This window comes from Leptomonas pyrrhocoris (genome assembly GCF_001293395.1).
Source record: "Leptomonas pyrrhocoris isolate H10 chromosome Unknown, whole genome shotgun sequence".
Lineage (NCBI taxonomy): Eukaryota > Euglenozoa > Kinetoplastea > Trypanosomatida > Trypanosomatidae > Leptomonas > Leptomonas pyrrhocoris.
Window position 1 is genome coordinate 501,727 of NW_015438368.1, and position 24,880 is coordinate 526,606.

General features: G+C 58.6%; 6 protein-coding genes across 6 annotated transcripts; all 6 read left to right on the forward strand.

The window, feature by feature from the left end:
- Nucleotides 1–565: 565 nt before the first annotated feature.
- Nucleotides 566–4,705, forward strand: ABB37_05965 (hypothetical protein; the record flags this gene model as incomplete). The annotated part of the gene is made up of 1 exon (XM_015804206.1): nucleotides 566–4,705. One exon carries the CDS (start codon nucleotides 566–568, stop codon nucleotides 4,703–4,705), a length of 4,140 nt encoding a protein of 1,379 aa, XP_015657340.1.
- A 1,235-nt stretch (nucleotides 4,706–5,940) lies between these two features.
- Nucleotides 5,941–6,321, forward strand: ABB37_05966 (hypothetical protein; the record flags this gene model as incomplete). The annotated part of the gene is made up of 1 exon (XM_015804207.1): nucleotides 5,941–6,321. One exon carries the CDS (start codon nucleotides 5,941–5,943, stop codon nucleotides 6,319–6,321), a length of 381 nt encoding a protein of 126 aa, XP_015657341.1.
- A 1,522-nt stretch (nucleotides 6,322–7,843) lies between these two features.
- Nucleotides 7,844–10,990, forward strand: ABB37_05967 (hypothetical protein; the record flags this gene model as incomplete). Its single annotated transcript, XM_015804208.1, has 1 exon — nucleotides 7,844–10,990. The coding sequence occupies one exon, from the start codon at nucleotides 7,844–7,846 to the stop codon at nucleotides 10,988–10,990; it is 3,147 nt and encodes a 1,048-aa protein (XP_015657342.1).
- Nucleotides 10,991–11,668: 678 nt separating this feature from the next.
- ABB37_05968 (hypothetical protein) lies at nucleotides 11,669–15,391 on the forward strand (the record flags this gene model as incomplete). Its single annotated transcript, XM_015804209.1, has 1 exon — nucleotides 11,669–15,391. The coding sequence occupies one exon, from the start codon at nucleotides 11,669–11,671 to the stop codon at nucleotides 15,389–15,391; it is 3,723 nt and encodes a 1,240-aa protein (XP_015657343.1).
- Nucleotides 15,392–17,057: 1,666 nt separating this feature from the next.
- On the forward strand, nucleotides 17,058–20,771 carry ABB37_05969 (hypothetical protein; the record flags this gene model as incomplete). Its single annotated transcript, XM_015804210.1, has 1 exon — nucleotides 17,058–20,771. One exon carries the CDS (start codon nucleotides 17,058–17,060, stop codon nucleotides 20,769–20,771), a length of 3,714 nt encoding a protein of 1,237 aa, XP_015657344.1.
- Nucleotides 20,772–21,572: 801 nt separating this feature from the next.
- ABB37_05970 (hypothetical protein) lies at nucleotides 21,573–22,586 on the forward strand (the record flags this gene model as incomplete). The annotated part of the gene is made up of 1 exon (XM_015804211.1): nucleotides 21,573–22,586. The coding sequence occupies one exon, from the start codon at nucleotides 21,573–21,575 to the stop codon at nucleotides 22,584–22,586; it is 1,014 nt and encodes a 337-aa protein (XP_015657345.1).
- Nucleotides 22,587–24,880: the final 2,294 nt, after the last annotated feature.

The following is a 24,880-nucleotide window of genomic DNA, read 5'->3' on the forward strand; positions in this document are numbered from 1 at the left end:
CTTTTCATCTTCGTCTGCTATCATTCAGCGTTTGGTCGTGCTACTTAGTTTGTTTGCTTTTTGTTCTGTTAGTAAAAAGCTGGATTCGGTCCCAAAGACAAGAGGAGAGCGGACCCTGGTGAGCGGGCGTTACGGCAAATAGACTCTTCTTTCCTTTCTGGTTCAGTTGAAGCGAGTGCGTGCAGACTGGATATCAAAAAGAAGAAAAGCACCGTTTTTAAACTCTCAACCGTTTTCCTTGGGGCGTAGTGTTGGCAAAAACTTACCTTCTTTATTCTAAAAAACAATCCCTATACGAGGCTGTGTAATTCAGTAGCGCGCTGCTTCTGTTCATCGAGACATAAAACACTCGGTGCTAATTCTTTCACTTCGTTTTGATATATATATTTTTTCTCTGACTGAAACTCGTGGACGAAGCGGCGGCTCTCTGTTATTCTTTTGCGGCTGGTTTTTGTGGTTTTTTGATCCGCTTTTTTTTGTTATAGAGGCGCATACGAATTCGTGTTGTACATTTATTATTGTATTTAATAACTGTCGGGAGGGCGAATTGAAGGCGATTGAAGCGATGGGCGCCCTTCCGAGTCACGAGACACACGAGCGCGGCCTCTACAGCCACCGCCACGGCCGCAACCGTCGCAACGAGATCATTCTCATCCCCCTCACCACTGCCTTCTTCCCCAGCCCGGACTGCGCCCTCTTCCAGCACCTCTACAACTCCCGCTACCGCCGCACCGCAAAGTACTACTTCCGTGCCCTCCGCAGCGCCCAGACGCCACGCGAGACGGACTACTTCTGCACCACCACCGCCATCAACGAGGAGGCGGAGTTTGAGAGATTCTACAAGGACTATCTGGAGAAGCGGGAGCTGCAGGGTGGGAAGTCAGCGAGTGCGGCGGCGGGGTCGGGGGCTGGCGGAGGGGGAGCACCACCGCGCCCGTCAGCGACGTATCCCCGACCCCCACCCCCACCAGTTTCCGCCGCCGGCGTAAACGGTTCGACGGTGCCGCTGCCGCAGTCTCCGCAGGACTCCCTCAACGCGCAGGGAAGTCCACCTAAAGTCGGTCCGATGGACTTCCGCAGCTTCGCCGACTCCCGCGAGGGCCTCTACCAAGTCTTGATCCGCGACAACGAGCCGGGCGTCTTCGACACCGACGAGGAGCTCCGGCAGGCCTACTGGAAGCAAATTCAAGAGCAGCAGACAGAACGGCAGCGAGTGTATCAGGCACAGCAGGGGCGTCGTGCCGCTGCTGCTGCTGCGGCCAATGCGGATGCAAATGGAGTGATGCCCCCGCCTCCCCCTCCACCGCCGCCACCACCACCACCACCGTCCTCTGCGTTCGTCACATCGTCGTCCGTTGGCGGCGTTGGCGGTGGGGCGTCCCATGCGGGTCCTACCGGGAGCGATGCCTTCGCTACTCGAGCCCTTCCCCAACATCAGCCACCACAGCCGCCCCCACCGCCGCCATCGACGGCAACGCCGACCAAAGCCGTCCCACTCGCCGCCTCCGCCGCCGCCATGACGATGATGTCGATGGACGAACTCTCTTTCGATGACTTCGTCTCCGGCTACATCGCGGCGAAGCGCTACATGAAGGGCAAGCCTGTCCACACGCGCTTCAGCACCACCGCCGCGGCAGACGTACGAGGCGACCCGATCCACCCAGCGGATGGCGCGGTGGGCAGCGCGGCGGTCCCGCACGAGTACGCCGCCAGCCACTACAGACACGTCACCTCCCCTTGTACCTACGACGTGCGCCCGCTGCCGTGCGTCATCGCGTCCCGCTACGATCCCGGCAAGCCGCAGCCGGTGGACGACCCCCTCTACGTGCCGTTTGGGGATTCTTATGTGAAGATCATGGGCATGTTCGGCTTCTTCCCCGCCACGGTCGGGATGCGTCGTGCGACAGCAAACGGTGCTGAGACGGCAGTGCCCGCAGAGGGTGGTAGGGACAGCAGCGGCAGCGCTGTGGAAGGCGGGTCTGCGCCGGCGCCCCGTCGGTTCTTCCCGCGCAAGGAAGGCCACAGCAACGGCGACGACGACATCGATGAAGCGACGGACGTGGAGCAGCACCTGTTGAAAGGGACGATGTTTGTGGACAAGGACGTCGGCGACCAAATACTCGGCAACATGGTGATGCTCGCCACCTACATGTACGTGCGGCAGTGCATCGAGACGCGCATCAACCCCCAGGCCATTCCGATGCTGCCCGTGCTGATGCGCTTTCCGCTGTCGAACATACCGATGCTGCAGTTTGTGCGGGAGTTCCGTGTGCGTCTGCGCAGCCTGCTGGAAGCTGGGACGGCGAAGGCGGGTCAGAAACCCGTCCACATCGGCATGAGCGGCTTCAACCCCGAGGACCTCGCCGAGCCGCACCACCCGCAGGTGCAGCGCCTGGAGGAGGAGGGCTACCTCTTTGAGCCGGATATCCCCACCGCGACCTCGTACAGTCAGCTCTTCATGTCCGCCGAGCAGGCGAAGAGCACCAGCGCCCCGCTGCGCCGCCACGCCGGCATGAACACGAAGGAGTGCGGCAAGTACCCGATTATTATGATGTCCGGCTTCAACGTGCAGTCCACCCCGCTGCGGCACCCGGCGCTGAACACGACGGGCTACCCACCGGCGATGGCCGCGGCGGCGATGGTGGCGGCGGCCTCCGCCTCGTCGCACCGGTGCAGTCCGCAGTCGCGGTCGATGCCGGCGTCGCCTTTCACGAATGAGATGCCGCAGGGGGTGGGAGGCGGGGTCGGTGGTGTGGGCCGCGTCCCCACGTTTCCTCCGACCGCACCGCCGCCGCCGCTGCTGCCGGGGCAGGCTGGCGCGGTGACGAGCACGGCGAGCACCCACAACGGTGCGCCGCCACCGCCGCCACCGCCGGCACCCGGCGCGACGGACACTTCCCCCACCACACCCGCAGAGGAGACCCGCAAAATCGCCCTGCTGCACCGCCGTAAGCAGCGCTTCCGTATCTGGGTCGAGGACGGCCACATGTGCATCTGGGCCAGCGCCGCCTACGCCCGCCGCGCCGCTCTCATCATATCGCAGCAGCTCAACACCACCGTCGACAGCAACTCCGTGCCGGAGCAGCGCTCGTGGAATTACCGGGGCCTGCTGCACGCCGGGATCACTGTGCCCCCGCCGCGCCACGTAAACGACGTAATTATGGTGGCGGAGGATATCCCCCGGCTGGGGCTGTGGCAGGGCGATGTACTGCGCTGCTGCACCGATGCGGAGCTGCGGACCATGAACGAATCGAACGGCACCGCCCCGCTGCCGCTGCCGTGCTCCACAGACGACGTGAAGGACAAGCCGCGCGCGTTTACTGCTGAGGCACTCCAGTCGTACGCCAGTTCTCCCGCATCCTCACCGGCAGCTGCCAAGCCAACGGCGGAGGCGATTGGATCGGTGGTGAGCCCCACCAACAGCACCAGCATTGTGGAGAGCAACAGCACGTACGCCGTCTCCGGCGCCGACGCGGCGGGCGTCGCTAACACCAACGGCAGTGGCAGCAGCACCGCCGCTGCGGGCCATGTCAACTTCACCAGCAACCACATCAGCAACCCCCTGCTGCAGGAGAAGGAGCTCGCCCCGCCGGGAGCCTTCTGGGTCCGCGGCGCCGGCGGCCTCGACGACTCCTTCACGAACATCACCGAGACGAACATGCCGCCGCACCCAAAGGCGGAGAAGCAACTGCAGCAGGCCGCGATGCAGCGCGCCAAGAAGGCCGCCGCCGCCGTCGCCGCCGCGCAGAGCAACGGGAAGAGGCGTCGCGGCCTCACCTCGGAGGCGGCCGCCGTCGCTGCGGCGCAGCTCTTCGTCGACATCGACCGCCGTGAGGGCACACTGAACATCGAGGAGGTGGTGCTGGCGTGGATTAAAGTGGTGGCCATCCTCACCCGGGACTCGACCGAGGAGGACCGGGCCTGGGTGCGCGATCCGCAGGGCAACCCGGTCCGCGTGGACCGCTACGTCATCCGTCGCTACGAGCACGACGGTGTGCGCTTCTTCATTGGCGTCACGCCGCGCTTCGTCGGCCAGCAGCGCCGCATTGAGAAGGTCCTGGGTGAGGTATACGCCCTGGAGGAGCGCGAGGGGCGGCGGCGGCGGGAGCTACAGCAGGGCAGCGACGATGGCATGGACGACTACGATATCGATATGGCTGGCGATGACGGTGAGGATGGCTTCGGCAGCGGCGGTGGTGGTGTTCATCGCCCGGCGTCTCTGTCGCTGGTACCGCACCACAGCGATCACATCTCGTACGCGATGGGCCTGCACTCCTCCACTGCTGCTGCTGCTGCTGCTTTGGGTGCGGGTGGTCTCTATCACGATGTATGGGGTGCGCCCGGGGTGCCACCGATGACCACGGCACCGGCGGCGGCGGTGGTGGCCGCAGGAAGTGCTGGCGCAGCAGCACCGCCGGTGGGGGACGCGGCGAGGAGGGCGTCTTCTTCTTTGCCTTCGTCTCGCACGGCGGCGGGTGCGTCGCGGCGGGGCACGGCAAGCCCTCCAGCGTCGAACACGAATGAGTCCGCGGAGCGCAGTTCGCGGCTGGCGTTCGCGGCTGTGTTTGGCGGCGCCGGTCCCGCTGTGCCACCGGCGAAGATGACGCAACACGCGGACCTTGTCGGTGGTGGCTTTGAGGAGGACGACTTGCTGGAGCGCTACAAGTCGGACCCCCTCTTCTTCGGCGACAACGATGACGAGTAGAACAGAAAAAGAGAGAAGCAATGAAAGTGTTTCCCGGCGCGGTGTAAGTTCAACGGGTGAGAACAGAAACAGAATGAACTCGTGTGCATTATTCATTTTGAGGAGTTTTATTCTCCGAGGCGTTTTCCTCCTTTTCCCTCTCTTTCAGTGGCAGGCGCCGTTTCTGTCGCGAGGGGAAGAGAAAGAAAGACAATAGAAAGGAAAATCCAGGTACACGGCAATGGACGCGTTGCGGTGCGCAGGACAGCTGCCAGCGTTATTTCTTTAATTGTTGATCGTCTTTCCGAATGCACTGGGAGGCGCGAACATCGCGTCTACTACGAATCGTAGACGTGCTTTGGTGCCTTCGAGTGCTAAAAATGATTTCGTTTCTTATGCAAAAGACTAACAAGACAGTTGTCAACGGCAATGCGCTCTGCGTGTTGGGAGGGGACGCTGGAGCGCCTGTGCGTCGTGTCACGTGTGCCGTGAGCGCCTGACTCCCGTTTCTCCGGAAGTGGTTTTTGTGGAGAGCGTTGGGTCACTCGTAAGCAAACGGTAATGATGAAGGATGCCATCCGTATTTTTTTCTTCTTGTACCGTTTTTACAGTATTCAAAATAAAAAAGAAGACTGTTTGTGCGGAACTCTATTATAGGTCTGTTTGTCAGGTTCACGTACTGGTGTATTTCAAGCTGGTTTCTGAGTTGCGTTGTATCTATATATATCTATTGATACACTAATCTGGTCATCTCGCCGTTAAGGATCAAATGTATGTGTCGCATGGACACGTAGCGGTGGCACCCCCCTGTTCCCTCCCCCACCATGCCGTGTGGAAGGAGAATGGTGAGGTGAGAAAACACTCCCACGCATCTTGCTGTTAGGGCAGCAGAGATATAAAGCAAACCGCCTCTTCGGCCTTTCTGGTGTTCTTGTGGCGCCCCTGTGCCGTCCTGCATCTGCTCGATGTTTTTTTATATTTCTCCTCATGATAGGACGCGCAGCTGAGTGCTCTCAGTTTGCTTGCAAGTGTCACCGCACTGTCTCTTCGTTGCCTTTTCATTTTCTTCTCTCCTCCGTCTTCACAACAGTAAAGCTTCTGTCGCCATCAACAGAGGCTTATTATTCCACTCCTCACCGCTGTCAAGCCCAATTTTTTTAGCTCGCTGTTGCTTTCAACCCTTCTTCCCACTGCCGCATACACACACACACACAGTCTAAAAAGGAAAGAACGGAGTAAATCCGCACATTGCCACAATGCCGCACGCACCGCAGTCGACGGGGCAGATCACCTGCCAGCAGTGCCACGTCACCCTGGCCTACCCCATCGGTGCCCCGTCCGTGCGCTGTCCCATGTGCTCCTCGGTGACCCCAGTCCAGCAGTTCAGCGTCACCTGCGTGTGCTGCCGCTGCATTTTAATTCTGCCGCAGAACACCAGCCTGGCCATGTGCCCGCGGTGCCGCACTGTCATGTCGATTCCGGCTAGCATCCGCGAAGGCCACAGCGGGCCGCAGGCGCCACCGAAGCAGTGCGTGTACATTGACCGGCCGCCCACAGTGGACTCGTCCGGGTCTAAGGTGACGCACTTAGCCGTAGGCACGAAACTGGATGATGATAAGCCTCGTGAGAAGCGCTAACAGGAAGAGAGGAAAAGAAGCAGCCATACACACACACAATCCAATGTGAGGCGGGAGGAAGTTCCCGATGAAACGGACACCGATGAGACTTTTTGCGCGTGCGTGTGCCCAGGGACATATCTTTTTCTCTTCCGTTTTAGCGGCTATCAAATAGTGTTTACTGTCCTGTATTTCTCTTGCTTTAGACCTTCTTTCAATTGCTACTCATATCTTTCGTCTTGTGTTGGATGTACTTTTCCTTTCTTCCTTCTCGTATTTTTATGAATGCGGTTGCGTTGCGTTGCGTGTATGCATGCACTGGTTACGTTGTTTACCTTACGGTCTTGTCTGTGTTTTTCATTCGGATGCTGCCAACGTTTTGTTTTCTTCTTGCTGTCTTTTCCTTAGTCTCTTTTTCAGTTTCTCCTTCCTTTTCGTTGTGGGTTTTTCGACTACCTTCTCGAGCACCGTACTTTACCTATTCTGTCGCGTAAGACGCACCTCACTGAGTTTCCGTCAACCACCACCATTGAACACTTCAATTTTGATCTCCTTTTTTTTTTTATAGTGAGATGAGTGGAGTGGGATCATACGGCGGAATTCTTCAGTTCATTTCCTCCAAGGCTGACGAAGCGAGCGTACTGCGTGTTTTCCATTTACTACTAGCTCTTCCATATTTGTGCTCTTATCTTTTCTTAAAAAGAAAAAAGAAAACAATGAACGAGAAGAATCACGACGTAGCATGAAGAAATGTACGTCAACGGTGCAGGTTTTGTTTTTTCTTGGACGCAGCACTGCATTCCTTCTGCGCTATTACGTGAGAGGGCAGCGCGATTCCATCCCATGCTTCGCGAGCATTACAACAGTGTGCGTAAGCTGCGGCGGTATTGTCCACGGAGCTCTCCGCGTGCGTACTCCCACCGCTGCCGACCTTAAGAAAAGGAGACAGCGGCAAAGTTCGTTGAAGATGCTTCCGCTGCAGCAAAAAGAGACGCTTCTCTTTCCGCCCTTTTGCTGTCTCTCGTTTGGCACTCGCTGCGTGATTCCGTATATGCGTTTTCCTGCGCACTTTCCTCTTCTCCTCTTCCTCCGCTTCTGCCACGCTACAATAACCCGTCAACGCGGAACTGAAGGGATGCGCTGCTTGGACGGTGCTACTTCTGTGTAACCTCTTTTTTTTGTCTCTATAGGCATTCTTCAGAGCGGCATTTTTTCTTTTATTATTTTTTGTTTTCCCTGGAACGACGCATTCATTATTCCAACAAAAGAAACTACATGGAAACAATCGCAAGCAAGGCTTTTTTAAAACTCCCCGTAAGGTGTGCCTTAGGCTTATCTTTCCTGTACAGAGAAAAAATACTCAGACCTTCACCTTCACCATCACCACACCTTCGTCGGCGATTTATCCGTACTCTTTGTCGATCCTCCAGCTACCAGCGTGCTCTACGCAGCTGATCCAGTCCTGCGCACATATCTTCCTGTATTTGTTTCCCACTGGCATAAATATATACACTTGAACCTCTTCTCTTCTGTGGCGTCTCTCATGCGTTCAGAGACGAACAACGCGTGGGCCGAGGGCTCCGGCGAGGACCCGCAGCGACCGAGCGAGGGTGACGTGGGCCGCTACACCGACAACAGCCAAAGCACCTCGCAGGCGCAGACGTGCAGCGACAGCCGCGAAGCCAGCGGCGCTCGCGCGACGGTGTCACTGCCCAGCAGCGTCGTACTCCGCAGCAGCCGTGGTCAACGAGAAACGGAGCCGCGGCCGCCGGTCGCCAGCCCGCCACCGCGGCTCCCGGCGAAGTACGCGGCACAGATGGCCACTGCTGTTGCGGATACCCCAGCTGATACGTCTGCGGGGTATCACGATAGAGGAACACACAGCAGCGCTTCAGGTGCGATGTACTCGAATGATGATGAAGAGGTATTAGAGTACGTGGAGGACGAGTCAGAAGGTGAAGAAGGCGAAGAGGGAGAGTGGGAGGAGGTGGGCGATGAGGAAGAGGAGGAGCAGGAGGAGTCGGAGTCGGCTGAAGGTGCGCGTGCACTGCGGTTTGACTCAGAGGAGAGCCGTGCAATGTCATCGCAGCCCACTGCGTTCATCAACACTGCCTCCACCTCTGCTGCAGCTGTGTTCGCCACTCCGCATGCAGCCGCCGCCGCGGCAATAGCAAAGCACGCCAACGAGGCGCAGGTCACGTCGGGGCCGAGCAATGCATTTCGGCGGGCAACACCAAAGGCACGTGCCGGCTACAGCGTTGGCTACACCCCAGCGGACGCGCAGTCGTCGTCGGAGACTCCGCAGGCGTCGCCCTCACGCCATCAAGGAGGTACTGCAGAGGCCCATAAAACTGCTGGCGAATGCACCACAGCCCCTTCCGTCACTTCGGTTCTTGACGCTCGTCCTTTCCGCACCGCTGCCGCTGCGGATACCGATGCAGCTGCATCAAGTAGACACGCCGACTCTCCAGTGGCCACAGCAACAGCAACGGCAGCATCAACAGCACCACCAGCTCTGTTCGCATACCAAGGGAACGTGGCGTTCCCGTTGAGCACTTATATACCCCCTAGCGCCCCGAACACAATGGCGGCACCCAACGACGTACCTCTCAAGGCGTCGGCGACTTCATTTCCCTCTGAATCGTTCCCGGTGGATCACACTCCATCTGCCGCAACTGGCGAGTACTCCGTGTCCGCTACACCGGGAGACGATGCAGCAAATTTATGCGTTTCTCTGACGCCTGCGGAGGCCGCAACGCCGTTGCATCGCGATGTCGACACACCCGGCTCGTGTCCTCCGGGTGTTTCTCCTCCCCACGCCGCCGCCGAGACCGCCGCAACGACCACCGTGTTTGGGCAGCCGTCTCGTCACATTCAAACACCTGCAGAACCAGACGTACCGACGACTTCGACGGGAGTTGCTGGTGCTGAAAAGGCCGAGGACACGCCGGCCAAACCAGCCAGTCCGGTGCAACCGGCAAAGCCTTTTAGGTCTTCAACTCCAACGATGCTGCAACCTGCCGTTGGCGCCGCTGCGGCTGCGGCAGTCCCAACGAGTGGTGCGGGGCTCCTCCATTCCACAACGGCTTCAGAGCCAGTCCCCAACTTCTTTGCGGGCTCGTCTCACGCCGGTACCTTCACACGAACCGAAAAGAAACCAAACATTTTCCCTCGCACCTCTGTCGAACCCGCAGCACGGCCAGCCGCACCGTTTGCCGGACTTGTTTTGTCGTCTGCTACGACTTCACGCTGCACCGTTACGGCCGCAGTACCGGCGGCTCCCACAGCGGTAGAGGCAGCGGGCATCGTGCACACGTCTGTCCCGCCGCCTTCTCCAACTCAAGAGAGGACGCCTCGTCGAAAGGAAACAGCGAAAGCAACGGAGGGTGCCGCCGCGACGACGCCACCGCAGCAGCCACCGCCATCGGAGAGCTCGTCGGCCGCTCCGTCACGCCTCTTTACGTCTCTCGCCCGAAGTCCCGCCTCCGTCGCCGTGAAGAGTCAACAGGATTGGAAAGCGCCGACAACGGTCTCTGTGGTGCGGCACGACGTCAGCTCCACCACGTCCTCGCCGGTATCGCCGCAGCGACCCACCGCAGGGCTTGTCGATGTGCGGCCGGCGAGTTCGAGTCGGCGGAGCTCCTCGGTGGACTACAGTACCATGGTGGGCTCTCCCAGGTTTGCGAAGGAAGAGGAAGAGGACGGAGAGGAGGAGGTGGAGGGAGGAAAAGGCGACGCTGTCGAGGTTGACGTGGACAACGTTGCTGCTGCTGCCACTGCTGCTGCGACGACGTCGGCGGAAGCTGTCAAAGCCTCCCTTCTTCGGTCTTCCACTCCAATCAACGTTGTGACCGTTCTACCGAGCGCAGCGGCGTCGGCTGACAACAGGAGTGCTGAAGCGAAGCACGCGCGTCGTGCTGCGGTAGGTCGGAGTAAGACGGTGGAGGACATCCTCGCCGTCATGGAGGAGGCGGGCGCGGCGGAGGATATTCTGCGGTCAGCGTGTGAGCGGGAGGAGGACCACGTGCGAACCATCTCTGCGGCCTCCTCCTCCTTCACCCCGCCGGTCGACTTGGGTAGCGGAAGGAGTGTGGGCCTCCACCGGTGCGACGCGTTGCCCGACGAGGGCTCCGCCGCGGCCGCAGCGAAGCCGGCAACGGTGTTCTACGTCGCACATGTGAAGCCGCCGACTCCCCCGCCGATTGCCCTGAAGGTCACGGTGACACACTTCTACAATTACAGTGAGGGCGAAGGGAGGTGGCTTGCGGCACCGCACAAGACTCGCCACGCGATGAACGTATCGTCAGAAACACCGATGGTCCATACGCTGCCCTCCTCCTCTTCCTCCGCCGCCGCCGCTGATGCTGATGCTGCTGCTTCGTTGGAGGTTGCCCTTTATTGTCGCCCGCTGCTTGTCCACCTGCCCCGGCCTCCTCTTCCCACGCTACTGCTCCTCTACGCGGAAGGGAGAAGCGGCCCGTTGCGCAGAGCTGCACATGCAGCTCGCTATGTTTTTGGCGTCTTGCTTCCAACGATAGTGCGTACTGCTCTGCAGCTCTTGATTGCAATCACACTGCTTGTGATTTGCACTTTGGTGTTCGACGAGCTGTGGCGGGAGTACCCGGCTGTGCGAGTTTGGGCTGCGCAGGTGGGAGGTTATGTGCAGCGCATTCCGTTACCAGATTTTTGAGAGGGGGTGAAGGGCAGACGGTGGGGAGGAAAAGATAGTAATGGATGCTACACACATGTGTGTGTGTGTGTGTGTGTGTGTGCGGAGCGTATTATATGCGTGCTAGTATGTGTGTTTTGGCCCGTTGAGGCTCTATCGTTTTCTCTTGTATTCATATACTTTGAAATGGGCACTTCCTTCTAGAAGGAATGCATTTCCCCAAATCAGACGCCTGCAAGTGACATTCTGTATTGAAATAAGACGCATCGCCACAAAAAGCATACCTCCACCTGGGTCGTGGTAAGAGTTGCGGATTCTCTTCGTCTTTTAGAAGGCCAATATGGTCGATGCTGTTGCTGCAACGTAGCGTATGTCAGAGTTATGGTTCCAAGCGATAGTAAATCTGATCCATGAATTTCACTTTGCACTGCGCCTGCTGTTTTATCTCGGAGCAGCCATATGCGAAAGGAATTGTTTCCTCAGCCGCCCCCTCCTGCATCTCTCCTGCATCTCTCCTTCATACCTTTTTTTCTCTCTCTCTCCTGGCCTTTCCCCTCCGCTCCCCCATTCGGATAATGGCACTGTGATCAGCGGTCGGTGCTTGTTGTTGTTCAAAAGCAGTAATCCGTTGTATGTAGCGTTTTCTATACTTATTTCTTTCTTACATTCTCTTCATTGCTTCGCTTGTACGCTTCCATAATGTCGGCTGCCCAACCCATGGCGACCCCACCAGAGGTCCCGGTGGACGTCGCCTCCACCCACCCATCCTCCTGCTCCGCCTCTGCGGCCTCCACCTCTTCCTTGGCACGATGGCGACTGGCACAGGGGATGACCGATGCCCGGGCGAGCACGAGTCAGACCTCGACCACCCCCATCACCAAAGAGAAGGCTCAAGAAGCGGACGGAGGAGCAGATGAAAGAAGGCGTGCGCGACGCCCTCCCCAGGTCACGTTGATTGACACGGCGGATCGAAAGGCCGCGTCGGCAAATGGCTCGCCTCCACACGAGTACAACCCTGCGGCCAACCTGGCCAGCTCCCGCTCCGGCGAAGGACGCGCCTATCGACCCATCGCCTCCGACAAGGTGCGCCGCTCCGTGTCCGACTCCCAAGCCGTCGTTGGCCCTGACTTGCGCCTCACGGAGCAGCGCAGCGGGGACGTACCGACGGCCATTGCGGCGGCGGTGCCGGGCATCGCCCAGGAACGTATCGCAGCCGCGGAGGCCTGCGCCAATCGCTGGAGCAGCGAAGTGCGACGCAGCACCGCCGACGAGGAAGACCTCCTTCGGGCCTACCGACAGCTTGAGTCGCAGCTGCGCGCGGCCGAGAAGAGGGTGACGGCGGCGGAGGCGAAGCAGCAGCGAGAGGTGAAGGCGCTGAAGGCGCAGCTGCAAGAGGAGCAGGAGACGCGGCTGAAGGCGGAGCAGGACCGCGACGAGTTACTGAAGCAGGCGACGGAGAGTCCGGCGCTCTCACCGCGTACCCACACGACGCCTGGCGGAAGCGTTGTGCACGTGAGCGTGGAGGGAGGCGATCGCTCGCACGCTTCTGGGAATGGCGGTGCTGCTGCAGGCGGCACGGGCTGCTCCTCCTCCGCCAGTGCCAACACCGCCACCTACATCAGTGAGGCTTTTTATGAGAAAATGAAAGAGCGCGAGGAGCGCGCACGCGCACGGGTGCGGAAGGAGTTTGTGCGGCAGGCGCAGGAGAACCTCTACGCCGAGCAAAAGAAATCGACGGAGGCGGCGAAGGCGGCCGCCCTCGCCGTCGGTAGACTCCAGCAGGTCGAGGAGGAACTCAACAAGGCGCAGGATGCTTTGCAGGAGGCAACGAGTGTGATGGAGGCGAAGGACGTCCAGCTGCACGAGCGCGCCATCCACATTCAGGAGCTGGAGGCGCAACTCCGTCTCCTGCAGCGACAGCTGGACAGCGCTGAGGAGGCAAAGGCACAGGCCGATCAGCAGGCACGAAGAAAGGTCGAGGAGACACAGAAACTGGCCGATGTGCGCCAAGGCGAGCTCGAGGCGCAGCGGCACTTTGCGCAGCAGCTGCAGGCGCAGCTAGGATTGAAGACACAGGATTTGATTGATCAGGAGTCGAACCAAGCGAGCGTGCTGCAGCAGGTGCGTGCACTGCAGACGCGCTGCACGGCGTTAGAGGCGGACCTGGAGGCGGCGGTGCGGGAGACAACTGCACTGCTTGACCAGCGGCGCCAGCAGGCGGAGACGGACGCGAAACAGATGCGTGAGCACAACGAAGTACTCAAAAAGCGCTGCTCTGCTGCGGAGGCGGAAGTGGCGAGTGTGAAAGGCAAGTGCGAGTCGGATGCGAAAGAAATGGCCCTCCTAAGAGATCGGTATGCGAAGGACCTCAGCGATCAGCACGTCGAGGTGCGCAGTCTGCAGCTGCAACTGGAGCGGGTGCTGGATGCCGCGAAGCACAACTCTGCAGAGAACGTCACGGCCGCGGATATCGAGCGGCAGCAGCAGAATGCACTCCTGCGTAAGTACGCGGCGGAGGCGACGGCGGCGCGCGAAGAGCTCGATCGCGCACGGGCCGCGGCGCACCGCGCGAATGAGAAGCACCTTCACACTGTTCTGGAGCTGTCGCAGCAGCTGACCGCGCTGAAGCAGGCAAACACACGGCTGGAGCACAAGGTGAACGCGTACGAGCATGAGAGCACCGATGCAACGAGGCTGCTGTCGCGGGCCCGGGAGGAGTTATCGCAGCTGCGCGAGGAGCGTCGCCGACTGAGTGCGTCGTTGGTCGATTTCCGCGAGGACAGTTACATGCGGAGCGTGACGGATGAACAGGACGTGTGGCAGCGACGCACGGCGGAGCTGGAGAACGTGCGGCGTGATTTGAACGAGAAGCTTCTCCAGGCAAACCAAACGATCGAGGATCTGCAGCGCCGTTCGCAGTACGCCATCGAGCCGAACAGCCACACCTCGCCCGCCAGCATCAACGTTCCATCCGTGCGAGGTGCTTTTCTCATGGAAGCGCAGCCTCGTCGAAGTTCTCATCTCTCACACCGCGAGCCAGACGTCATGGAGCACGTAAACGGTGACAGCACGAACTGCAGACGACGACAGCCTTCGCCTCCCTCTGCCGCCTCCGCCACGGCCTCCCTCGGGCTTCCAGAGCTATTGGAGTCCATGGTAGCGCAACTGGAGCCCATTGTGCACCCCCACTCTCACCGCGTGCAGAAGGAAGAGGACAAGACGAGACGATCCGTGTCTTTCTCGTCTTCTGCATCGCTGCCCTTCTCACGGCGGGAGCACCAACTACAACAGCAGCGGCAGTCGATGCCGGTGGAAGAGCGAGAGGCGCTGGACCAGGTGCTGGCCAGCTGTAAGACGGCGCTGCGATACGACTCAGAGTCGCAGCACGTCGTAGACTCCCCCTCAAGGCCACGTGGGGATGACCATGAAACAGAGGAAGAGAAGCAGCTACGCGGGATGCGTGAGAACGCAAGCGAACCTACACCGCAGTCACTCACCCACAGTTCTGCGACGCGACTGTCAGCCAGTCCCACACAATGGCCGTCGTCCGCAGCCGCTCCGCACGAGCCGCCACACCAGCAGCAGTACACGGGGGCACCGAAGGACGATCTTCCGTCTCCGCAAGACCGCATCGCGCGGCCGCGCCGGAGCTCGCAACCGTCCGTTTCGTCGGTGGCCACGGATGAGGTGATGCTACGCCCCAACGGTACTTCAGCAGCCACACCGACACGGCTTCCGAGACGTGACGCTGCAGCTGCCGCGAAGCCGTCATCGCAGCCCGCCACCCACGCGGAGGAGACGAGAGGGGTGCAGAGGCGAGAGGGTAGATGCGAAGACAACGGGTCTCGAAGAGGTACGGATGCTTCCCTCTTGAAAAATATCAGGACTGTGCAACCGAATGATCGGGATGAGCTGGAGTCTGAGCCATACTGGGACAGCCGCGAGCTGGAAGCCCCTCCAACTGCGTCTGCGTCTCCGCCCGCAAGCCTCGGTGCGCTGCAGAGCTCGCCTGACGCTCCGCCGCGGGAGATCTCGCCTGCGCTTCCAACTTCTGCTGCGAACGGCGTAATGGAAATGCCGGATGACGTTCAAAGCGACGGTGTTTTGCGGTACTCGCGAATCCCCGACGAGGCACTCTCCTCTATTCCGCGAGAAGGTTCTCCTGACGCGTTCGTTGTCCAGCCTGCGGTCGCGGTGGGCGATGCCGCCTCCGATCTGTTTCGCAATGTACCGTACGCATCGGCAGGGTCGTCCACTCCTCGTTCACCGCACCAGCGGTACGACCCGCACTCCTTGACTATCCCCATGACGTCGACACACCCTCGCGTTCGACAACGGGCTGCCATTCCGGACGGCGCTCTGGTGATTGATGTGAAGCAAAGCACGCCACCACCGCCACGTAGACGTTATGATGAGTACTAGAGCGAGTCTCTTTTTTTTCAAAGAGTATACAGGTTTGCGACTTTCTAGAGCTCAATACATATATATTTCCTCCCCTTTTTTCATAGACATCGAGGCTTTGTTAAGCTGATGTGTTATCGTGTGGTGAACTGGATTGTTTCATTGCTGCGTTGATGCTTATGACATTGTCAAGGAAACGGTAAAAGAAACACCTCTAACAGAGGGACGATTGTCCTTCTTCTCCTTCTCCTTTTTGTTTTTCTTGTTGCCCGCCATCAGAGTTTAAAATGAGACCGCAGAATGTGACGTTAGTCGATAAGGTAGGAACAACGGCCCGGACTGTTGACTACGCTGCTGCACGACCGGCAGCTCTGGGTGCTATTGGACTCCATTTTTATTTTCTCCTCTTTCTCTATCGTGGTGTTTTTTCTGTGTAGCATCGCTCTTTCTTTTTGTGTGACAAAGCGACATACACGCATACACACACGCACACACCACCACTATCATCACCGCTTTTATCTAGTCTTTAGAGCCACCGCATTCTTTGACGGTACGCCGCACGCTTTGTTTTCTGTTCTTTTTTTCTGCTGTTTCGCTTATAGAGCTTTTCTTTTCTTCAAGTACCTGCTTTCAACCCTAAAAAGAAGAAGTAAACACGCAAGTAGAAGACGCGTTGCTCCTCGGCTTATTGGCTTCCTTAAAAGGAACTATATCAGCAACGACCGCGGTGGCGCTTCGGTGTTTGTACTCCATCACACACTTAGAGCAATACGTACACACCTGTTTTGGTGTCTTGTTGCACCTCATTTCTTTGTTTTTTTTCTTTTTTTTTACGTCAGTTATGACGTCTCAGCTTCAAACCATCGAAGAGCCGTCTGCCCTCCCTGCCCCACCAGTGTGTTCTCCCCCGCCTCTCCTCCCTAAATCCGGCTGCACCAGCCTTGCTCCGCGAAGCGTCAACGCAGGTGTGGCAGAGGGCAGTCAAGACAAAGCCAGCTGTTGTCGTCGTGGTGCCCTCTCCCCTTCGGCAGGCACGGCGGGCACGGCCATGGCGGAGTCCCCGCAGCGGCGTACACCAGGAACATCGAAGCCCGACGCAATCATTGCGGCAGCACACGCCTCACCACCATCAATCGACCAGAAGGAGAATGCATCGGCGAGTGTGCGCAGAACACCGATTGCTTCTCCTTACACTCCTCGCTCCACTACTGCCGCGGGATCGCCAGCCACGACAGACAGCGGCTCAGTTCGAGATCGCGGGAATGCAACAGGAAGGAAAGAAGAGGGACTACACAGTCCTCCTACGGTGCCTGCCACAAGGACACGTCGGCTAGTGAGTGAAGACGCTCCAGCGGATGCGAAGCCTGAGGAAGCGGAAAAGAATCCGTTGTCCGACGCGAGGCCGCAGCGGACTCCTCGCACCGCCTCCACCAGTGATGCGACGCTTTTGTCACCACGTCAGCGTGTCACCGCAGCGGTAAGCAGCGAGAAGGCTGTAAGTCCCTCTGATAGAGGCGTGTCACCACGAGTGTCTCCCGCAACGTCTGCCGCAGCGCAGTCTTTGAAACGAAAGACGCCTGATGGTGATGGAGGGGGCGATGCGAAGGTGCTGGAAGCCACGGCGAGACCGGCACAGGTCCAAAACAAGAATGAAGGGACATCGGCAGGTGCCCCCGCCGCCTCCGCTATGATCGGCAAGTCCTCCCTGTCTCCCGAGCCTGGCAGTCGGCGATCTCCGCAGGCGACACCGCCGCTGTCCCCTCGACAGCGTACCACCAGCGCAGGCGTTGCAGCGCGCACTGCCCGATCCCCTCAGCCTTCCTCTTCCTCTCCCACGTCGGTTGGGTTAGTAGTTGGTGCGGTCGCTGCGGCGAAGGAGAAGAGTAAGGAAAGGGATGCGAAGGCGCCCGCTGCCAATCCGGAGGAATCACGGGAGCCGTCTCCGGCCCCGCTGGCGACGCCTCGTGCGGCGAGTACGGCGTCACGGATGGAGGAGATCCGCGCTCGACTGGCCGCGTCTCGCCAGCAGTCGGCGTCCAGACAGGCGACGCCTCGGTCTTCGCTGGGCAGCGCAGCAACTGCGGGGGCCGCGAACGCGGTAAAGGACGATTCGGCCTCGCGTACGGCGCTGGCAGAAGCCGCCGCCACCATCAAAGAGCTAAAGCAGGCCGTCAAGGACAAGGACAGGGAGCTCGCTCTTCTGACAAGAGGCAAGTCAAACGCGGAGCAGCAGCTGGAGAAGGCAAAGACCAAATCGGAGGATTTACAGGCCAAGATGAAGGCGGAAGAGGCCGTTTTTGCCGCTTTCAAGAAGGAGGCCGCTGCGGCGAAACTGAAGGCGCAAAAGGAGCTGCGACAGGCGCAGAGCACCGCACGCATGGCGCAGGCGGCACAGGAAAGAGTGCAAAAGGAGTTAGAGAAGCAGAAGGGGAAGCTGGCGGCTGCTGCTGCCGCTGCTGCTGCCGCTTCTTCTTCCCATACGACGAGCGCGACACCGACGCCAGCCGCCACTCCACGTGGGTTGCCGCTGTCGGTGAACAGCTCCCTCGTCGCGGACGCAGGTGAGGCGGCGCTGCAGCTGAAGCTAACGCGCGTGGAGAAGGAGAACGCCGCGCTGAAGAAAAGCGTCGAGGTGCTGAAGCGCGATGCCGCGGCGGCCACCGCAACGGCTGTGGAGGCCGCTGTGCAAAAGACGGAGCAGCAACAGAGTGCGATGCAAAAGGCTTCCAGAGAAGAGATGGACAAGCTGAAGAGCGACGTCACTCGTCTTGCGAAGACGTTGGCGGAACGCAGCGCCGCATTGAAGTCCACGGAGGAGGAGGTGAAGAAGCTGAAGGCGGAGGTGGAGCAGGTGCGAAAGGAGAAGGAGGAGGTGACGCTGCAGTCGCAGAAGCGTCAACAGCAGCAAGAGAGAGCGGAGCGACAGCAAGTTGGTCAGCAGACAGATGCACTCGCCCTCCCAGACAACTCCGCCTCTGCCTCCACAACACCTCTCCGCTCCCCTCGTCAGGTCGTCACCTTCGAGCTCTCCGCGAAGGAGGCCACCGCGCAACTGCAGGACGAGCTCACGGCAACGCAGCGGCAGGTCGAGGCGTACAAGCGAATGCAGGCGCACGCTGACCACCGCATCGCGCAGCTGGAGGCGGAGCTGACGTCGATGCAGAGTCGCGCGAAGGACGCCGTGGAAGCGCTGCAGCGAAGAATGAAGGAAACGAGTGAGAAAGACGCGTCAGCCGCATCGGACGCCACCGCCCTCGACGCGGTGAAGAGGGATTTGGAGAAGGTGCGGAACGACTACAACGCACTGAAGAAGGAGGCGCAGGAGAGCGGCGAGGAGTCGCTGGTGCTCCAATCGGCTCTCGAAGAAGCGGAGGACGAGCGTGACGTGTACGAGCGTCAGTTGCGGGACCTCCAGCAGGAGCACAGCAAGTCCAAGTGGGAGGCGACCGCTGCCATCGAGAAGCTGAAGGCAAAGATGTCCGCGGAGCTGAAGGAGGCACGGGGGCTGCTGGACGTGGCGCGCAACGAGCTGCGCAGCGCACAGGAAATATCGCAGTGCAAAGAAGTGGTTATGAGGGAACTCCAGGCGCAGGTGGAGGGACTGCGGAAGCGCTGCGCCGAGATGGAAGAGCGGCAGGTGTCAGCGGAGACGGAGGCTCCGAGCGAGACGGCTGCGGAGGCGTTGACCAAGCAGGTCGGGCACTACAAGAAGAAGTCGAGGGTCTTGGCAAAGAGGCTGGCTGAGGCGGAGAAGGAGCTGCAGGTGCTGGGCGAGGAGTACACGCGCGTGTGTGGCGAGCGCGACGCCGCAGTTCTGCGATACCGGACAGGAGAGTTGAACCGACCAGCTCAGACCACTGAACCGAGGCAGCAGCAGCAGCAGCACAGCGAAAAGGCGAAAGCAAATCTTTCGCTGCACAGTGACGGGGTGCCTCCGGATAGTGTGTCCCGCGACCTCTCCGACGCGCTGCTCTCCGCCAATCGCACCGCCCCTACACGCCCACGTGCGGATGACCCCGGCACTACCACAGAAACGGCGATGTCGTCTGTCACCGCCGCCCTCGCACAGGAGCAGCGGGCCCGCGAACATCTCGCAAAGGAAGTCTCCGCGCTGCACTCAATCGTGGCTGCGATGGAGCACCGCACCAGCCCCACGAGGCACCCGCTGAGCACCGACTTGAGCGACTCCGTGCCTTTTGCGGAAGATGACGGACTTGTGTTGCTGCCTCCGCCGTCACAGCAGCTGCAGCAACGTTGCAGCAGCATCTCCGACGCACCGGCACGTGCTCGGTCTCCGCGGACGACCCACGCGCTGGACCTGCGCTTCTTCGACCCGACGAGCGTCGATGTGTCGGTGCCGGCGGCAGTGCAGGGCGGTGATCGTGCCGCCGGTCAAGGGCGCGCCGTTTCGCAGCCGGCTGTGGCTGCTTCGCTGTCGCCGCGTCGCTTGCACACCCTCGGCACGCTTTCCCCGCAGAGGGCGAGACGTTCTGCATCTGCAGGCACGCGGGAGTCCGCGCTGGACGCGATCTACTCAGAGACTCCCCTTCCTCCCGTGTACCTGTCTGCGCCCGAAGACGGCAGTGACGTCGCCGCAGCATCCTCCACGTCGTCGACAGCGCATCGTCCTGACTTACTCTTCAGCACCACCGCCGGTGCGCTTCTGGTGAGCAAACGCGGCCGCCAGCTGCATCGACCGCTGGTCGCCGCGCGCAGCCTTCCCCGTGGTGGTGGTGGCGGTGGTGTGAGAGGCGATGTCAACTCTGAAGACGGCACAAACGGTGCTTGCTGTGCAGCACTTGCATCCATGAGCCACGCCATCTACGCCTCTCGCATGAATGCGGAGGGGCTTTTCCACCTGAAGGACGACTACCGCTTTGTCCTTCGCATCTTGACGGACTGCGAGGCGGGAGAAATTCTGGTGGGTTTTGCAGACCGCCACGTCCCGCTCGAGAGCTTCGGGGCGAAGCGCAACGCCCTGCGCTATCGAGGGTGCTACTATCTGAGTCTGAACGGTGGTGGCCTCTACGCACCGTCGCAGGGGGTACATGGGAAGACCTGCGCCGGCTGGAGCAAGGCGGCAGTGACCGCTGCGGAACGTCGATGGCAGCACAGGCGCGGGGTCCTGCCCCGACCGTCGGAGTTCGGTGGTGGCGGTGCTGCGGGCTCATCGATGTCTCCGCCCTCGTCGCCATCGCGGAAGCTTGGGGCGGCGCCACCGGCGTGTGTGGCGCGAGCCGGGGATGAGATCGCCTGTGTGCTGCACCTGAATGCGCGGTCCATTAGCTTTGAGTGGAACGGCGTGGACTGTGGGGTCGCCTTCACCGACGTCTCGCTCTCGCCCTCCCTGTATCCGTGTGTGGAGGTGAACGTGAGCGGGGGCACGGTGGAGCTGCTGTAGGGAGAGCCTCCTACCGACTGTGCAGGGTGCACGGGTCCGTTTTCTATCTTCTTTCCTTGCTCCACTCAGCACTTGTTTTGCGGATCGTTGACGCACACGCACGTGTCTGCTCTTCTACCTATAGAGTCTTCTTAGATCATATTATCTTCTATTTTCTTTGCACCTTGTACTGTAAAGACCAGTTTATCTTTCACATTGTACTCCACTATTCTTGTGGTATTCTTCTTATGCTTTATTCTTTCTCTCCGGTGCCTTTACCCCGAACGTTTGCACTGACCTTGCTGTCTTCTTCCGCGTTGAGTGAAGTCGCTTCATTTAGGCGAGGCACATCTAGACCGCCGTAGCGTTAATCCTGAAAGAGAGGACGAATGAAATGCTCGTTTCTCATGGGTGCTTTCCTTCGCGATCACGCACGATCGCTCGTCCTCGCACCCTCTTGCGTTGGTGGCTTGTCGCCGCCGGGGTAGGCGTGCTATCTGAACGTGACGCGGTGCTCCGTGTCCTTCCTCTGCCACACTCTGATGAGTTTTCGTTTTGCACCCCAGAAGGACGCGTGCCAGCTGAGATGACGTCTTCGGGTGTTTTGTTCTTTACTTGAATTCGCGCATGTGCTGCCCTCGCTGCTCTCCCTTTCCCCCTCCTGCATCTCAACCTTGACAGACCCGCACAAACTTGAGTTGTAGAAGAGCTGCTAACTGTTTCTTGTTCTTTTGGAGATTTCTGCGGAGCCGCTACTCCTGTACTCCCTTGAGAACGCAAACCAGCTCCCACCCTCCCTTCCTCTTTTAATAAAGAACTCAGATGCTGCAAAACCTCGACGACATCACCAAGGATGCGCTGCACAGCTTCTCCGACGCCCTCGCACAAGCGCAGCAGACCCTCCAGCAGGACCAGGCGCGGCTGGACAGCACCGCCGAGCTTCTCCACGCGCTGTCACACGAGAACAACGAACTGCGCACCCGCAAAGTGCACAACACGCAGGAACTTCAGCGACTCAACGCCCTTCGAGCTGAAAAGGCGAAGCTGACACGGCAAACCCAGCACAAACGGGCCAACGTGCAGTCCTGTTTGGCTCACATGCAGCAATTAAAAGAACCGCGCCTGGCGCTGATGACAGAGGTGGAGCGGCAGCGGCGAGACGTGATGGCGCTACGCAAGCACTACTGCACGCGGGCAGCGCAGGTACACGGATACGTGACCCACCTGCTCGCCCCACAGAACAGTCTCGAGAGCCTGCGACGCCAGCTTGCACAGGTGCAGGGACAGCGTCAAGAAGGTGAAGCGGCGGTAGAGCAGCTGAGGGAGAAGTTGGCGGAGCTGCAGAGGGAGGCGACCGCTTTCAGAGCCGCACGGCAATCATGGCAGGCGGAGGACCAGGGCGGGGAGGCGTGCACTGCAGAGGACGAAAAAGAGAGGGCTGGAAAGCATGTCCACAGTTGTTTCCCATGCGCGGCGTTAGGGGGCGACGCGGCGACGGAAGAAATGGCAAAAGACAGCATCCGCGCGGCGACTTCCAGAACGACCCCCCTTACAGAAGCCGACAAGCTGCAGAGCCTGACCGCACAGAGGGCAGCGCAGCAGGCGACGATTACCGCAAGCCAGCTACAGTACACGCAAGAAGAAGCGGAGCTTCAGCGATGTCGTGCAGAACTGAAACAACTCGTCCTGCAGCTTTGCGGTGACATCGAAGGCGCAGATGCCGCGCAGCAAGAGGAGCAGAAGAGCTATCACGACGCCCTCAACACCGCAGTCGGCGTTGGTGCTCGCAGGACCTGCGCTTCCTGCCACCGTGATTTCCTTCAAGACTTTTCCTAGTCGGATTTCCCCCTGGCTTTCCGAATACGCCGAACGGCGCCGAATCGTTGACAGAGGTGGCGCTGGCGCACTACGGGTTGAAACACTCCTTCGCAATAATAATAATAAAATCAAAACCGATTCTGCTTCTTTACTTGTTACTGTTTCTTACTTACTACACCGCTCTCATCAAATCACAAAAAAAGCAAATAGACGCGCTTTCGAAAAGTCAGGTTACCTCTGCGGGCCCGCCTCAGCGAATGCCATTCACCACTTGACAAAAATGCTGCGGCTTTTTGTAGCCGGGTGTCCCTGTGCGGACTGGGACGGCGCGTTGGCTGATTCCAAAAAGAAGATTAGAAGAGAAACGAACACGGAGTATCCGCTTTCGGTCACCTCCGCACTCGATCACTGCGACGAAAGCGACGGTTCTCAATTGCGAAGGCGTTGCATCGATGCATCTCCATTTGTGCGCAATTCACACACGAGGCTCAACTGCTGCACTCTTGGTCACTTCTTCCGACCCCTTCTCTCTCCCCCTTCCTTCTCTATTTCTTCTCCGCGACCGCCATCATCTGTAAACGAACCAAATTGTGCTTTTAAAACTCCTTTTAGCCCTTTTCATTTTTGGTCTTAACCGCTAACTCCCCTTTCTGTTTTAACGAACAGCGTCGGAGCGCTTTCGTCCTCGCTGACCTCTCCTCTCCCGTTGTAACTGCTCTCTTCTCGTGTTTCTCTTCCTATCGTGGAGAGGCGACAGCAAGCAGGAAACGAACTCAAAGAAAATCTGTTTTTGTGAACTGCACAAATCTCTTTTTTTCCTTTTCTGCAGGTCCAACTCCCCGCGTGCATCAACGCGTAAGGCGTGTTTGCGTTGTGTGAGCGAGTGTGGATTTCCTTCGGCTTTTGAACGTGGTGCGGAGCGCCCCGCTTTTTTCCCTTTTCCTCTTCGCTGCCCCTTTCTTTTTTTTTTGTTAAATTCGTCTTGTACCTGCTTTTACTGCCCCTTTATTTGTTCTAACATTTATATCCGTCGATCACGTCGGAGGCGTTTTTTTGTCGTTAAATCTGGCTTCCGTGGCTCCGCTGTGACCGCGCTGTTTCGTCCCCTGTTGTTTCCCTAAGTTGTCTGCTTTGTGCTGTGCTAATGGTCCCGTGACGTAAAACTGCCTCCTCGTTGTTCTCCTATTTTCTTCTTTTCTCTTTCCTTTCTCCATCCCAATCGGAAGCACACACGGAGAGAACTAAAAGCAATAGCAAAAGAGAGCTGTCATCGGTTTCTCGAACGTAGACGAAGAACCCACGGTCTCTTCTCCCCCTTCTTTTTGTAAAACATATCTTCGTCTTCGTCGTCTTTTCCCCCTTTCTTTTATTGGGTTCTGGGCGTGTTTGTTGCTCTCCTCTGTTCGCTCACAGCAGCTCTGATATATATACATATATATCTTTTGCATATATATATTTCGTGCCTTTCCTTTGCTGCTTCTGTGCGTGTTTCCTTCACCCTTCTCCATTCGTAGTTGTCACCCTAAAAAAAGAAGAAGCTCTCGGGCTGCAGTGGCGAAGCGCCTTTCTCCTTGTCCTTTGGCATTCGCGCACTGACGAGTGCACCATCGTTGTTTAATTTATTGTTGAAACTGGGTTTTAAAAATTAAAACTGGGACCTAAAATTTGCTGTTTACTTTTCTTCTTCTTTCGTTTTTTGACGATAATACAGGGCATATTTATTCTTGTTTTCTGTCTGTGTAACTCGTGCTGCGGAGCGTCTTGAGTACCGTGGCTGCAGCTTCATCTGAGCGTTAAGGCGAGCTCTGCGTGTGCTACTGGTATTGGCCATGTGTCGCAGCGCAACGTCGAGTGTTCGCAAAACCTCCCAGCATTGAAGCTCTTCTGGTTCCCTTTCTACGCGTTCATAAGTGCGTGCACCACGAGCTAGTTGCGATATTTAGCTTTTGACGTTTTCTGCGTGTCTGCAAGCGCTCCTTCTGTGACATTGTCACAGTACTACTATTATTGTTGTCGTCTGTCTCTCTCCGCTTTTCTTCTTTCTTTTTCCCTTCAACATTCGAACTGTGCGTACGTCTCGTTGAGGTCACTACGGATATACGCCACGACCTATTTTTGTAGTCTCGCAGGCAATAAGCAATCTCTTCCAGTCTTTTTTCCCCTCTCTGTCCCCCCTCCCCCCTCCGTCCTCCCTCCGTCCTCTCGACTATAATATAGTGATGTAAATCTCGTGGTGCGCTTCTGTTTAAACTGTTATTATTATTATTATTATTATAAACTCTTGTTTGTTTTCTGCTGTATTTTGTTCAAGT